Source organism: Physeter macrocephalus, chromosome 18 (genome assembly GCF_002837175.3).
Source record: "Physeter macrocephalus isolate SW-GA chromosome 18, ASM283717v5, whole genome shotgun sequence".
Taxonomy (NCBI): domain Eukaryota; kingdom Metazoa; phylum Chordata; class Mammalia; order Artiodactyla; family Physeteridae; genus Physeter; species Physeter macrocephalus.
In genome coordinates, this window is record NC_041231.1 from 23,764,643 (window position 1) to 23,781,159 (window position 16,517).

Consider the following 16,517-nt stretch of genomic DNA (forward strand, 5'->3'; position numbering starts at 1 on the left):
TGTTTATTTCAGCCTCCTCAGCGTCATTGTAGGAGATAAAGAGAAGACCCTTAGCATCCTTTATCCTCTGCCTTTGTGCAATATTAAACAAGAAAGTGCCTCTTTAAAGACCGCACTACAGTTTATACGCCAAGTAATTTGCCCTACCAACTGGAATTAAAACACGCCCAACACTGTCCAGAGATGGTTGTTTTGTTTTGATGCAGACCTGTCAAACCTGTTTGAATCAGGGGTGTCCTTTCGTAGTCAGCTGGAGGTCTGAACCCACCCCAGTTACGGTGACATTCCCCAAAAATTCCTTGAGGATTTGTCCTGTGGCTTCTCCTTGTGAGCAGTTCATTGTGCCGTGTGACAACACTTCTCTCGTCACCTTCTCAATATTCCATATCAGACAGGAAAAAATCACCATTCTCTAGCATGACTCCTCACGGAGTCGCTAATGGTGATCATCCACAAACTGAAACACCTCTCAAGGTACAGATCAAGATCTGCCACTTGGAAGGATGAGGTATATCGCAGGGTACGGGGAGGAATACAGACTCTGTGAGCAATGGGGAGCAGACGGACAGAGGGCTGGGAGGTGTGGTGTAAGTGCCCACTTCTCCCGCCCCTGTTGTCGCCTACTCATTCCCTACAAGAAGAAAGTTTGGGAGTAAATGATACGGGTCTCTTGGAAATAGCCTCATGTCCAGGTTTGAGTGTCAATCACGTTCACCCAGGAGAACTCGAGATGAAGCCGTGCTTGTTACTGTACCTAGTGTAAGTAAGGGGTGCGGATTATTCCTGAAACTCAGGAAGGGTGAGATGTTAAAAAACTCGTCACCCTTCAGTTGAGATGCTCCTTTGGTAGATTATAGATGTGTCAAGGGGCTCAGTTTAGGAGTGACCGGAAATGACTTTCAACCCTAAGAAAGAAACGTGTCTATGGAAAGAAACCATCCACTTACTAGAGTATGGAAAGAAACCATCCAGTTACTAGAGTATCCTCATTTTGCCATTGAGAGTTCTACTCATGGGTTCCTTTGGCATTTTCTCAGTCAGTTAAAAGCACTTGCCCATAGTAAGGGCCAACATTTCTATATTTGGGAAGGTAAGACCTAGCTTGATAATGGAGACTGATCCACTGGGGGTCATGTCACTCACTGCCCCCCCCCACCCCCCCATCCTATCAGCTACAGGAGGTGATACTCTGAGTGGTAGAAATCCAATGTCAACTTCTTCGTAATAAACCTGAGCAAAATGTGTCGAAGGTGTTAAAGCCAACACTTTGACGAATTAAAAAGAAGCAAAATGTATTTAACAGTAGGAATAATCATCTGTCATGGTTTAAAAAAATTAAAAATAAATTACCCCTTTTGTCTGAGAGACAAGTGGGTTTAAAAGGGACGGTTTTATGCTTTACCTGTTTCCTGATTTTGAAGTCGTATTAACATTACTTTTCTATTTTGGCCGTGAAACCTATTTGGGGGCTAATAGGCATATTATAAAAATCTTTCCTCTGCTTAACTGTTCACCAGAGACTAGACTGAAATGCCAAAACACAGTTAAGTGATCATTTCGGGTTTTGATTTTGGAAGAGGCCCCCTTCACCACAGGCGGGTCATCCATGGGGGTGGGAGCTCCAGTTCTCGGGGACGGTTTTACAACTGTGGACTGTTAGGCTGAATTTACTGCTGTTTTTGGAGTCTTTTCTTATAGAAAATGTAAATGTTCTCTCTTTTATACTTGCTGCAGAATGCAGTGCGTCATAATCTTAGTCTTCACAAGTGTTTTGTGCGAGTAGAAAACGTTAAAGGGGCAGTATGGACAGTGGATGAAGTAGAGTTCCAAAAACGAAGGCCACAAAAGATCAGTGGGTACGTCCACCATGTTTGAACTTCTTAGCCTAGCTTGGATTGCGCTAACAAGTGTAACGTAGAGGCTTTTGGCTGCTAGATGGTGTTAGACCAAAGAACTGGTTTCACATTGTCTCAGTTAAGGGAAGCAAAAAAGCATTTCATCCCTCCTGTTTTGTATACCCACCAGTCCCCCTGCCCTGCTTGCTGGTCTTTGTTGCATCACATGCTAGTAGCTTTTAGGTGGCAATGCATATTAACCCTCACAAACCATTGGCTTATGCTTATTGCATTTTATTTTCTTTCTCCTGTTCCCTGTATTGGATGTCTGTTCTGCCCCCAACCCCGCCTCCTTTTGTTGCCACTTCATCTCCTTTGCTGCTGCTCCTATCCCAGGGTGCCATTCGCACCAACCTCTCACTGCATAAGTGCTTTATCAGAGTAGAGGATGAGTTTGGGTCCTTTTGGACAGTTGATGATGAAGAGTTTAAACGTGGCCGCCATATTCAACGAGGCCGTCCTCGCAAATACTGCCCCGATGAAAACTTTGACGAGCTTGTCGCACAGTAAGAGCCTTTACTTGCTTTTGTTTTTTGTTTCTGCTGTTGCTTTGGCTTTGCATGGTTGACTCATCCCATGATAGTTTTGCATTTCACCACGTAGCAGTGCCACGGCTTTCTGCAACGGAACTAAATCGTGTGATTTGTACATGTATTTCTCTCGTTTCTCTTTGGAACGCCAGTGCCTTGAATAATGCTTTTTTGACGTCTTTAATGCAAATATCGGTTGGCTTTTGATTCAGCAGCTTTACGGGGACCCTGTAACTCAATGCTTCTGCGTGACCCCTAATTCCTCCAAGTGAAGAGGAAACGTCCTTCTTTAGAGTTAAAATGTGTATTTACTGGGATAAATTTCTTCTTCTTGGCTCACTCAGTATAACGATATAAATATAGTGAAATGAATGCCAAAAGGGCTCCAAGCATGGGAAAGAAATGGAGAACCGTGCATCTACTTCCTTTAGGGACCATTGGGAAACGTACATAATTTCCCACCCCCGCCCCTCCCCCCGGAAGCCACCCTTTTCTTTCCCTCAGTAGCCTCCTGTATGATTTTTTTTTTTTTTTTTTTAAGAAGTATTTGTATCCCTCCTGGCTACAGCTGTCCTTAAAACAACATCTATCTTGTCTTCATTTGGTCGGTAATGGACACAGCATCAAATTATTCTCGTACCCTCCCAAATTGCGGCTGTGCCCGAAGGACTGGAACCCAACCTCGGCTGCCTGACCCTCCCCTGGAGTAGCCTTCTCTCCATCTTCTTTTGGCAATAAGTGAGCCTTGAAGATCTTTTCTTCGGAGCTACCCTGCCGTTCCTCTAGCATTCATTCTAGAATTCAAAACCTGGAGAAGCTTAAGAGGCAAGATTCCTCCCGCTGGCTCCCAGGAAACCCTGCCGGTCCGCTTGCCGACTTCCCCAGCCCGAGGCCCTAGACGAGCATCTGCCTTCCTGCTGGAGTCCGGGCGGGCGGTCGCTACCCATTCACAGGGAGGTCGCTGTTTTGTGAGACAGACAAAAGTTCATCCGTTGGAGGGAGTGCCCGAGGCGATGATTACTTAATCCAGAATTTTACCCCCAGTTTGTTTGAACGGGCAAAGTCTCTCCCACCCCGGGGCGGGGAGGTTCACACCGAGCAGCCCCACAAAGCCAGCGCCTAGGGCGAAACCCACCTTTTCTTTGGTTTTCTGGCTGGGGGACATTTCTGATTTGGAAGGATAGCGGCAAGCTTAAGACGAGACTTCGCGAAAAACTCGGGGGGGTTGATTGATTGCGTTTAACTTTGAGTTTTTATCTTTCTCTTATGCAGTAACCCTTCCCTTATTAAAAACATGCAGACCAGCCACGCCTACTGTACACCTCTCAATGCAGCTTTACAGGTAAGATTAACGGCCGTCCGGACTCTGCCGCGGCGGCACATGGCTCCCGCACTCATTTCAAAATATATTAGCCTCGCTCTAATTAGATATTAAATTTTAATTCCGTTAAACTTTTTTCTTAAGTGCACAAAGCATCGTACTCCCTGGAGGCAAACACGTCGGGCTGCTTCAGCATTAGCAGGATGCTTAGCATTTTGAATATTGTGGCAAAAAAATTAAAAGTTCACTTATTAATATTTATCAGCAGTATCATAATTTCCATCCTCTTATTTCAGAATTTCACTTGAGGCAAAAATACCACAAGTGTAATTACTCTAGCACAGCTATTAATGTGCTGGATGATAGGCCACTGTGTCACATGACCTTCTATTGTTCACGGGTTTAAAGAGAAAGCAGAGCTTTTTTTTTCTTTTTTAACTTCTGCTCCTTTTTCTTTTAAAGTCTAGTTGAGCCTCTTTTCACTGGGGAGCGAGTGGGGCGGGGGGGTTCGGTTCGCTTGGTAAAAAGTAAACTGTTTTTGTTCAAGCGATAGAGGTGTTGAAGGGAGAAACTCTTTAGGTTTCCAGCGGATTGCTCAAGGTTACGTAAGAAGCTCGCAGAACGTTTGTTTCCTACTGACAAACCAAGCCCTCCTTACGTAACCGGCGTTGCCAGGGGACGAAGCCACGGGGATTGAGCAGGAGGGAGGTTAACACCCAAACGTGAGTTACCGGGGCTGCCCCGGTATCTATCGAGCCTTTGAAGTATCGCATATTTCTCCTCTGTTACCCAACGGTAAAGTCATCTCCTAGGTCGAAGAGAAGACTGTAGTACACTTCGTTAAGGTTTACCTGGGTACCCACCCCCCTCCAGAGTTCATAGGTAGGCAGGGTCCTTTGGCCCATCCGTGGTCCTGTTGGATTTTGACCCGCGTAGATTGTTCTAGACCGCAGGCCAAAGGGATCTCGGTAACTTAAATGACGACAGTCTCCACAGGTAGATGTGTGACGTATGTGATCCGAGCCCGTGACAGACCTTTGCAGCCAGCATGCCTTCCTGATACTTAAATATGACAATGTCATGGGCTCCTGCAAAGGGCCGTAATGCACAAACAGATGATATTAAAATTTTGTGAGGGAAGGGCGCAAATGAGAGAAGAAGTCTAAAAAAGGCTCCTTAAGGCATGCTAATGATGCAGACTCGGTGGAGACGCTCAGCGTTAAGGGGAACAGAGTGCAGGGTAGAGGCGATCAGGATGAGAGCTCTGGCTATTCCTTTTTAACAACTGTTTGTTTGCTGAGCACCTCCTCTGCGCCCTAGAGAATCGTTTTCCCAGTTCACTCAGCAGGAGCTCAAGGCTCCCGAGGGTGGATGATACGCCTCTTAACGCAGTTTCAGTTCAGAGGCAAATTCACTGACCTTAGCTTTTCAGTGTGTGCGTGCGTGTATAAATTTTTAGCCCGAACCAAATTTAATAGGAGGAACTGAGTTTCTTTTAATTACTTGTAGTTCACACAGTAACTTGCGAAAAGCAAATGAAAAGCACGCTTAGATGCCGCCACTGTAAAATACCGTTCATTAGTAACTTCTTATTTTCCCTGGAGTCTTGTAAAGTGTGAATTTAAAGGCTGCTCTATCAAGATCACAGGCACATTTTACATTCATGAGGCGGCAAGGCCAAAAAACAAAACCAACACAACAACAAACAAACAACCCGCCAGCAACGGTGATCCTCCATCCTCTGGATTCTCTTAACTCTGCGACTAATTTCAATGAGGATGCTTTATCATTACAGAACTGTTCGTGTTTCACCTCTAAAACATTTTGCTTCTGGCCCCCTCTGCACCCTTTGTTATTTTCAGCAATAGCCCCAAACTCTCCTGCCGTTTTCCAAGAACACTTGATGTCCATCCTGCAGCGAGGTGAATACATGCATCTCCAGTCATGATTTGAGGAATGGATCTTTTTCCTCTCCTCTAGGACTCTGGGTCCTGGGTCAGTAGACAGTCCCCTAGGACAACTTTCTGCTGTGCAAATTAAATAAAGAGTCTACCAGCAGGCCTTCCCTTCCCGCCCACTTCCATTTTTCAAGGCAAGTAAAAATAATAGTGGAACAACATCTTCAAAAGATTACTAGAGCAACATAACGCGTGATATACAATATATAAAATAGGACAGCCGAATCCACTACAGAAATAAAACATTGGACTCGGGACAGATTGCATTATGCTCTGAAAAAGTGAAGTAACTAAGGGTAACCGTAAAGCTTCGTATTTATAGACTGCCTTTCCCCCGGGCCTCTCAGAGCGGTTAACAAACATTCCAAGAGGGACAGGACTTAGGGACTTCTGTACCTTGACTCAAGGACCTTCGTTCATTTTGTTTGTTTGTTTGTTTTTTGGCAGAGGGGCCAGTGTGATATGAAACCACATACTGTGGGCATAGGATCACTTATATAATTAGATCCATCATAAAAATTGTAAGCCTCCCCCACCCCCACCCCCGGTCCCCTCTCCTACATAGACAGACATAAACGACCAAAAAAGAAAGAACCACTAGGTTAGAAACAAAGAACCAGTAGGTTAGACCTAAGCCATTGGTGAAAATTTTTCGAAGCTCGGGTGGGTTGCTTTGCTCCCTCACTCAGAGACTGTCCAAGAGGCTCTACTGTGAAGGAGCCACCAGGTTTCTCTTTGCAGCCCGCTTGATCATTTTTTTTTTTTAAGGCAACCAGGCTGGTGTTTGTTTTTCATTTACGTCTTTGTTGTCTGAGAATCAAGGGATCGGTGTAAAACGCTTACCTTTGGATGCCTGTCACCACTGTCAGCCCAGGTTTTATGATCCAGTCCCCATTGGAAATGGCTTTGCCCTAGAGCGCATTAAGAGCCACAGAGAACGAATCATCCCCAAAAGGTTGCCCTGTACGTGACCAGCTCGTTCCAAAGACTACATCCTTAGCAACATTTCCGTTTTGTTTTTACTTCTCAATCTTTGACTTGAGAAGCTGCGAAAAATTACCAAGCTAGAGAGGACCCCGCTTTCGCCACATTCTGACTGTAGCAGTGAAATGGCTTTGTGGTATTTCCAGGAAAAAGAGACTCACATGATGGTCCCAGCAGAACTTCCATGTCTGTCTGGGGGAGGCAGGACCACTGTGTTGTCTCAAACAAAGGCAGTCAAGATGCTTGTCCAGCTGCACCTTGGGGAGGGGGTAAAAAAATCGGGCAACGGGTCTGTCTTTTCGCTCTGCCAAAAGAGAAAAAAGTGCTTTATTGCAGTTACAAGAGATCTGTTGAAAAAAGTACTTGATGCAAATTATTTGACAAACTGTAGGAGAGTGAGGAATGCTCAGATGTGCTGTTCATCGAAATGAGTTCACCACATTTGGAAATGAAAACAGGATTTTTTTTTTTTCCATTTTTTAAAAGAAGGCAGTTGTTATATAAATTCAGAAGTGGCGGGAAGGGAAGGGAAAGCCGTGGGCTTGCGGAGGGCCTGCCTTTGAAGTAGTCCCTTAGCCAAGGCTGCGGTAGGTGTGGACGGGGCATCCATCGCGGGGCTTGGATCGCTAAGGCGTTTCTGGCTTTGGAGTTTGTACAGTGAGTGAGACTGTGATTGTCTTAATAGGCGGATTCTCTGCAGCCCAGCTTTGTACGCGTCCTCTCTCGGTTTTTGGCTCTTAGTGTCTCACCAGAGCCAGGATTTCTAGAACAGTTTGGACTCGTGTATGACTGGCCAGTTGGAGTCACCACGCCAGATTGTCTTGTGATTGCACTTTTTTCCTCATTAGGATGGAAAAGCAGGCATAGTGTAGTCTGCAAGAGGACCGTTTTGATAAATCTGGGTCTAATTACAGCTGCCAGTTTTTGAACGTCTGTCCTCTTTAATAAAATGAAAAGTCACTGGGTCAGGATCACGACCCAAATGCAACAATATGGCTACTTTAGCCCAGTGATATGTCTGACTGTCGTCCGCATCTCAGACTGGGGTGGTCGTTCTATTCAACCGCAGTAGGATTAAAAAAAAAAAAAAAAAAAAAAAATGAGCAGTATCCCACCATAGAGTTGAGGATTTCTTTCTTTCTTTTCCCCTCCATTTCCACACTTTGTCATTGACACTCGCTTGGAGGGAGGGACTCGGTCACCTTCAAGAAGGATGTACTTACATACCCAAAAGAAATACGATTTACAGCTTCCTTTTGCCAGAGATGTCTTTCTTCTTCAGTCCTCAAATTCCAGGTGATTGGTCAGAGCCTGAAAGATTACGTAGAGTTACCGTTCAACCAGTTATCTCAAACTACACTAAAAAGATTCAAAAATAATTAATTCCAACAGAAATGATGGGGGCGGGGAGATAAAAATGGATTCCACTTCTATAATCTCTTCCTTTTCTGTAGGCTCGAAGACAAATGGTTATGGAAGTTCTCATAAGTTTGGGCTCTGTGGCCAGAGTAACCTGCTCAAATCTTTAATAATATCCAATACTGGAGTCATCGAAGTGGATAAAGAAATGAAAGTTCCATTATATGTCCCTGTGATCTAGAAATATTCCGTTCCTCTTGAAAAAAGGCATCAGGGCTTCCCCGGTGGCGCAGTGGTTGGGAGTCCGCCTGCCGATGCAGGGGACGCGGGTTCGTGCCCCGGTCCGGGAGGATCCCACGTGCCGCGGAGCAGCCGGGCCCGTGGGCCATGGTCGCTGAGCCCGCGCGTCCGGAGCCTGTGCTCCGCAACGGGAGAGGCCACAGCAGTGAGAGGCCCGCGTACCATTTAAAAAAAAAAAAAAAAAAAAAAAAAAAAATGGCATCAGACAGAAACCTCGTTACTGGTAGATAGCCTTGTCTAAACCCATGTGCCTCTACCCAGCAGGGCTGACTTGAGCCCTCCCTCCCCACGGGCGCTTTGGTCCCTCCAGCTAGCTCTCTGAGACCCCGCCCGGGGCCGTGTGTCAGCAGCCTGACTTGTAAAGCACAAATCCTTCTACACCTGTTAGAAACTTGTCTTTTCCAACCGTGCCAGAATGACGTGAAACCGAAGATCATTGAATCCACCCATAATTGATAGCTTCCCCGTCTGTGTACACGCTTGTCTTCATAAATCTTCTCTCGGTTGATGGCAGGCTTCGATGGCTGAGAACAGTATACCTCTATACACTACCGCTTCCATGGGAAACCCCACTCTGGGCAACCTAGCCAGTGCCATACGGGAAGAGCTGAACGGGGCGATGGAGCACACCAACAGCAACGAGAGCGACAGCAGCCCGGGCAGATCCCCTATGCAAGCCGTGTGAGTACCCGCCACCCCAGAACGCCTTTGCCGTCAGATCCCGGTCCCCCTGGTCGAGGTGCACACCAGCCCCTTCTCCTCGGGCGGCTTTTGACACCTTTTCTGTAACTTCTGATTTCCTAGAACCCAGCTAGAAGCGGGTGCGTCCAGAAACCTTTACCTCGGTTCGCACCTAGGAGGACCATTTACTGATGTTCCCGTTACGGCAATAGGCTTCATGCAGCCCCACGAGTGCCCAAGGCCATAAAATGGGTGACGCCTGTGCTTTTCACCTTCGCTGGCTCGGCTCAGGCCATTATTTCAGCCACACTACCTTTTCCTCCTAGCAGTAGAACGCATCCCGGTGACAGAGGTCTGGGCTGTCTGTTCCCCGTGCGGGCGGGCTGAACCTAGCAGGGAGGCAAAGGATGCTTGGTTACTTGGTTACGTGGTAACGCGGAAGCGCAGACGCCACGCCGAAGCGTCATTACCAAGCACTGACGATGGCACGAACGAAAGGCGACATGATTTATAGATTGCTCTTAAACTATCAAAAGGAAAATTAATAGGAGCATTATAGCAGCAGACGGCAGTATAATGAGCACGCCTAGAAGCGTACGGAGTGAGGGACGAGGGCTGTCCCAGGCTGCATGTGCGTGGCATCAGGGCCGTGCCTGGTGCCCCTTTTGGCTGGGTGATGGGAGGCAGGCGGGGTGACGGTAACGACTCCCTCTCTCCCAGGAAAAGTTTTAAAAGAGCAAAGAACGCACATTTCCCCAGAGAGGATTGGCGGGGGATGCTTTCGAATGACAGCCTCTGGCTTGGAGCGAGTCTCTGCGCAACCCGCTGCCCGCTTTAAAGGGATAAACCTATTCAGTGTTGGCCATGCTGGCAGCTCTTAGAAACGAACCCCTTGTCTACGCAGTGTTTCTGAATTCCTGACCAACGTCTTATTTTAAGAGCATGTGAGTGATCAGAGTGGAAAATGTGACCTGTGGCAGTTAGCAAGAGCATGAACTGGCACCCACCAACAAAGGCAAAATGCTGTCTGCCTGCATGGGTAAATGGGTGGGTTTGGACGAATCTGAAATTTGATTCTTTAGCATTTGAATTGCATGTCCAAAGTGCTCTGAAAAGGACCTTTACAGGTGAAAATAATCGTTTTACATTTATATCAACAGTCTCGTAGCATTTACTCCACAGCGTTTTAAGAATGTGTTTCTCTCTCACGCTGCTACTGCCATCCATCATCCTTCGTCAAGCAACCTGGTCTTTCTGACTCTATTATCACACCCGTATCCATCTCGAAATCGTTGTCACGGCAGGAGTATTTACTAAGTAAGATATTAAGGAAGTTCAGAGCACACGTAAATTGGCATGTGCGCTGCTTCAAGGAATACTTACTTACTGGAGCCAAAGCATCTGAAGTTACTGAGTGGAAGAGAGACTGTTTGTTTGGCATAGTATCCATAGACCGCTGACGTTCACTTGATGTGTGTGTTGCTATTATTTATAGTAAAAAGGACCACGGAAAAAAGAGAAGAAAATAAAAAAGGTATTTGGGTAAAAACCGCTCACAGCAGTTCAGAGTGAGGCTAATTTTGCTGTACAAGATAGAGTCACTGTGAAGTTATTTCAGACTTTGAGTTAACCCCAAGTATTGCCAGAAACCTTGCTTTACAGCAAGCAATCAATCAGCCTACTTTTTCACGAAATGAAGCTTTTACTGGTGTGCGTGTGTGTGTTTTGTTTTTAAGAAACCCTGCATAAAGATGCCCCAAAGCATACTGTTGCATTGCTCAAACCTCACAGGTTGACACTAAAATAAATTATTTGGCTAAAAATAATTGTTGGTCATCAGCCCATTCCCTGTGCCTACTCTCGGTGTTTGTTAGAGATGCTTAACTCTTTTTGATCTCAAATTTCCTTTAAGCAAATTCTATAATGACGTAGTTTTCTTTCTGGTCCAACGTGTATTACCCTGCTATGACGCAGCTTGTTCCTCACCTGTTCTGTTCTCTTGGAATCAATCAAGCCATAAACTCGACAGCAAGGCTTAAAGGGCCTCGCTTAATCGGTTAATGAGGCACCCCGGCTACTCTCGAGTGTCAAAATAGAACTTCTTACCCTTTCTGCGACACTCAAACACCACAACATTTCTGTCTGTCTCTTGAAACAAACGCTACAAAGTAGTCACGTAATTATGGCTTTGGGGCCTTATACTTTTATCCTGATAGGGGCTAAAGGAGCCACAAAGCAAAATACTCCATGCTGGGCCCACACCCTCTGAACACAATGCCTTTAAACACCAGTCAGCTTGCCTTAAAAACTCTTCTGTTCCCAGAGTAGCTAAACAAAGGAATTACTCAGATGTAAGAAAGGAAATGTGGGGTTTTGCACAGTTATTCAATGGGAGCCCTTTCGGAAGCAGGAGTCAGTCGGAGAGAAAGGCATTGTTGGGGGGGGGGGGTGACCTGCAAGGGTAGAAGGCGCCACGTGCAGCTCCGTCTCCCAAGAGGCACCTGGGAGACCACGAAACACAGTATCTTAAGCAGTGTGCATCTTACCCGAAATGGATCTCGCGTGGAGATCCCTTCTCTAAAGCCCTGCATGCCTCAGTTACTGCTTTTGCCCCAGCTGGGGGCAGGAAGGGCCGCGGGGGCGGGGATCTGCTGGTATCACGAAATGTCGCGAAGCTGGATTTCATTTCTGTGGAGTTTTGAGAAGCCTTAGTATCTCACCTGGTTGTGTTGTCAGGTTGTCACACTGTAGACCTGGTCGGTTCACCTTTGCTGGGCTTCCACTCGGCAGTAGGTGCTGGGATTGAGCCAGCGTGCATAGGGCCGTCACCTGTGTCTTCGGGACAGAAGATAACCTTCCTGAAGTTGGGTTGCAGATTTCGGGGGAAAACAAAACATTCTCTCCCGTGAACTCTACCTTGCTGGCGGGACTGGGGGCGTGGGATTTCGTTTTGTTCTGCCGGGCAAAACATTTGTCCGAGTCTAAAATTACAAAGCAAGAACTTCATGAAGACTCGCCAGTCTCTTCCAGGGCCCAGCACCCCTCCCACCCATATAGCCTTGTATCATCTCTGTCATCAAATTCAGCTCTGTAAACCGGAAAAGGTGAATACATCTGGTAGTTTACAAAAATGAAAATAGGAAAATGTTGATCAGGGATACACAGCTGACTCTCAGTGCAGGCTACATACAACCCGGCAACACTCCTATCCAATCAGTGTCACAAGAACCATGTTACCAGACGACAGGTGGGGGGTAATGTTTGAAGTAACAGTTCTCAATAGTGCAACTACGAAACTGAAACATGAAGAGATGTTCACCATCGTCACTCATCCAGTTTACTACCGGTAACCTGAGCTTTCCTTATTATACCTGCTCAGCAGCACGACGTTCTTAGAAAGCAGTGCTTGGTGCTGATGAGGTTGAGTCTAAATTGATAACGCTTCTTGGGCAGTTAATATCGTACTAAATCATAAGAACCGTAAGATGTTTTCGCCTCTGCTCCAACCATTTTATTCTTAGAAATTTATCCTAAGGAGGTAAACCAACAGAAATATGGATTAAAGCAGTCACTGTGTTATACAAAGAGCAAGGCGGGGGCGGGGTACGGGGGTGAGCAAAAGACAATCCCCAAATGCCCAGTATTAAGGGACTAATGTCATCACACTGGGATCTCATAGCCATAATAATTAAAACTGTAAAGGTAGCAAAATAATCACATTCTTGCCACGTGTACAATATGTAAAAACACGGCCCCAAATGGGAGAGGATAGGCAAAACCAAAAAAGTCTACCTTAATTAGGGTTTACGGGTGATTTTTTTTTTTTTTTTTTTTTTTTTTTTTTTTTTTTAAGGAATAAAAATCAACACATCTAACTCTTCCCAAAAGAATATAGGGGGTCCTACCGGAGCTGACTTCCCAAGCAACGTGATGTATGCAGTCACGCAGGATCCCACGCTTAAAAGTTTTAACGCTCAGCTGTTTCCCTCTTGAAATCCTCAACGACTTTTTCAAACACATTTTCACTTTGCACTGGGCTCTGCAAATTATGCATCCGGTCCTGGATCTTGATGCTGAAACACAAATAAATAGGCCCATTAAAAAACTAAAAATAGATGGAGCCAAACTAGTAAAACATACTACTCTGATAAAACTTGGGTATATTTCGTTTTGCACATAGGTTGTAAGAATACGGGCCCTATTTTTTTTTTTTTAATGGTTTGCTGTTTTTTTGTTTTTTAAAGAAAATTTATTTTTTGTTTTGTTTTATTTTTGGCTGCGTTGGGTCTTCATTGCTGTGCGTGGGCCCTCTCTAGTTGCAGGGAGTGGGGGCCGCTCTTCGCGCCGCTCTTCGCCACGGTGCGTGGGCCTCTCATGGTGGTGGCCTCTCTCGTTGCAGAGCACGGGCTCCAGGCACGCAGGCTCAGTAGTTGTGGCTCGCAGGCTCTAGGGCTCAGGCTCAGTAGCTGTGGCACACGGGCTCAGCCGCTCCGCGGCACGTGGGATCTTCCTGGACCAGGGCTCGAACCCGTGTCCCCTGCACTGGCAGGCGGACGGACTCCCAACCACTGCGCCACCAGGGAAGCCCCGGGCCCTATTTTTTAAAAGCTGTTTATCCCAACATCTACCCCCAAACACTCTCTAGCCTGTGCTAATCGGAGCACAGGCTCCGGACGCGCAGGCTCAGCGGCCACGGCTCACGGGCCCAGCCGCTCCGCGGCACGCGGGATCCTCCCAGACCGGGGCACGAACCCGCCCTGCACTGGCAGGCGGACGGACTCCCAACCACTGCGCCACCAGGGAAGCCCCGGGCCCTATTTTTTAAAAGCTGTTTATCCCAACATCTACCCCCAAACACTCTCTAGCCTGTGCTAATTTTACAGTCAGTTGGTCTTCTGGAGGTTCACGTGTCAAAGGGCAGTCCAAAGCACTCCTCTGTTGGTTTTTCAAGGGTTCAAGTGGCCTTTGGGGTTTGCACACAACATCAGTTATTTAGGAAGGCCACCATCCCCAGCACCTCCTCTTATTACTAGTAACACTTGATAACGTCAATGAAAAAAATCCTCCCTTCTGCAGCCCGTTCCTGCTATGGGACTTCTCTTTTAAAAAAGAAAAAAACAAAACTTGAATGGTTCTTTTACGTATCAAAAGCCCCGACACCGAAAGTAATTTGTAATTTGCAAAGGATCGGTTGTAAATATGATTTAGGAACAACATTTCTCAATTGTTATCCGAGTGCTTCGCGTGGTCCCCCGCAGGCCCCTTCGGGTGAACCGTGCGCTGGGCTATAATGAGCAAGTCGGCAGATCTCATCGGAGCCCTGCGTCCCGGTGGCCACTACCAGCCGGGCCTCATGTTTTGCCTTGTTTACAGCTGACAGCGTTATTATTCTGATCGGGGCTCTGCTTTCTTATCATACTGTTGTGTCGAGCGCGCCTTTTCCTCTCCGTTTGTGTTTCCTGGCAGGGCTTTTCTTGCCTTATTGACAGTTTGTAAAAATATGCATTAATTTGGAGTTTCCAGCATGTATCATGGTGTCTCTCTGCTGTGTTTGCTTGAAGTTGATTAATGATAGACCCTCGCTTGGGGTTGGTCTCCGGAGAGTTCTTTCACAGGTTCTGCATGTTAACTAGCAGAGCAGAACACACAGCAAGCCGTGATTAGCCCAGCCTCCTGCACACAGTGGTCCCCACAAACCACTGTTGCGTTAACCGATTCTTGCTTCACGGGATTATTTGAAGATTTGTATTCATCCACCCAGCAGGCCACCACGGGGCCTGTTAGCTGACACTCAAAGGGTGGTCCTCGGACCAGCAGCATCACTGGGGAGCTGGTCAGAGATGCAGAGTCTCAGGCCACACCCCAAACCTGCTGAGTCACAGGCTGCATTTTAACCAGATCCCACGGTAATCTGTGTGCACAATGCAGTGTAAGAAACGCCACGGGAGGAGGACACGCCCCCTGATGCTTCTGTCCAGAGACCCTTCTGTGATGATGGAAATTTCTCCCTCTGTGCTATCCAACATGGTAGCCGTTAGCCAACACATGTGGCCCCTGAGCACTTGAAATGGGGCCAGTGTAACTGAGAAATGGAATTTTAAATCGTCTTAATTTTCATAGTCGCACGTGGTTAGTGGCTGCTGTGTCGAACATCACAGCCCTAGCCTAGACTGGGGATTTTGTGTTACCCAAAACACCCGGCCTACCTTGCATTGGGAAGTCCCCGCGGTGAACCTTCTTTTGTCTTTCCAGGCATCCTGTACATGTCAAAGAAGAGCCCCTGGATCCCGAGGAAGCTGAAGGGCCGCTATCCCTAGTGACAACAGCCAACCACAGTCCAGATTTTGACCACGACAGAGATTACGAAGACGAACCAGTAAATGAGGACATGGAGTGAACATCTGGGCAGGCCGACCCCACGAGCGTGAAGATTGGCGGGGGGGGGGGGCACACAAAACAAAACACGTCAAAAGTTTGCAGTGAAATCGTTCTCCATCGGTTGTACAGTCTGGAGGATTTTTCACTACGTTTTGACAACTCTGCAATGTGTTAACTCTTAGTGCCATCAAGAATCCCATTTGGGAGTATTTTTGATTTTTCTACTTTTTGTTGAAAAAGGAATTTGTACTCTGTGCATTGGATGGACTTGTTTGGTACTGGGGATTTTCCTCTCTTAAACAGTCAACATCAGTGTTGTAAATTTGCTAAACTGATTCACTTTTAGCAGCAGACTTTGAACTGCAGTCCTGCCGACATTGGACAATGAGGACACCCAACTGAGCATGTGCACCTAAGCTGCAGACCAAGCCTCTGCCCAGAATTTAAGGATTCCAATGGACGACCTATTTGCACAGTACTGCATGTTGATTATCACTGCCTTTACTCCATTTGTTTTTTTTTTTTTTTGTTTTTTTTTTTTTTTTTTTGCTTCCAGTTGGGATGGGGAAGGCCTTTCTTTGTGTGTGTATTGGGGGGAGGGTTTAAAAATAATTATCCCAAACTTTTTAATGTATTGCTCTTTTCTTTTTTTTTTTTTTTTTTTTTTTTTTTTTTTTTGGCTTCTCCTATACCATTTTAAGTTCTGACCTCAGGCCTCCATTCAGGCCCACGGCCTCTTGGAGGCTTCAAGTTTTCTGTACCTTGTGATGAATGTTAATAGGTGTTTTTATTATACGAAGCTGAATGTCATTTCTCGTTCGTAGTTTTCTGTCACTCATTCCATGTTCCTTCAGACATCACCACTGTTTTCTCCAAAGTCAGAAAACATTCCGTTTTGATCTTTTGCAAAAAGGTCCCAAATGCTGCACTCGACACGTGAAGGTCCTCTCACCCAGACGTGAAGTTCCTGCCAGAAAGAGAATGAATGACAGAAAAAAAAAAAAAAAAAAAAATAGAGACACCCTAGGAACCATGCAGATTCATTCCATGAAGCAGTATTGGAAGGTGGGAAGGGGGTTGTTTCAGATTTTCCTTTTTTTTTTTTTTTTTT

At 46.3% G+C, this 16,517-nt stretch overlaps 1 protein-coding gene across 13 annotated transcripts in view; it reads left to right on the forward strand.

Moving 5' to 3' along the window:
* FOXP1 (forkhead box P1) overlaps window positions 1-15,467 on the forward strand; it is a 610,819-nt gene extending 595,352 nt beyond the window's left edge. For 10 of the 13 annotated variants that reach the window (XM_007105389.4, XM_007105390.4, XM_028479455.2 and 7 more), the window contains 4 exons: window positions 1,735-1,856; window positions 3,698-3,767; window positions 8,862-9,028; window positions 15,281-15,467. In XM_007105389.4, the coding sequence (XP_007105451.1) occupies window positions 1,735-1,856; window positions 3,698-3,767; window positions 8,862-9,028; window positions 15,281-15,425 (504 nt within the window). In that variant the 3' untranslated portion in view covers window positions 15,426-15,467. Of the gene's footprint in view, window positions 1-1,734; window positions 1,857-2,231; window positions 2,396-3,697; window positions 3,768-8,861; window positions 9,973-10,188; window positions 10,346-15,280 lie in introns of those variants that run through there. The other 3 variants (XR_008615677.1, XM_028479457.1, XM_028479456.2) reach the window with 3 other exon arrangements.
* Window positions 15,468-16,517: the final 1,050 nt, after the last annotated feature.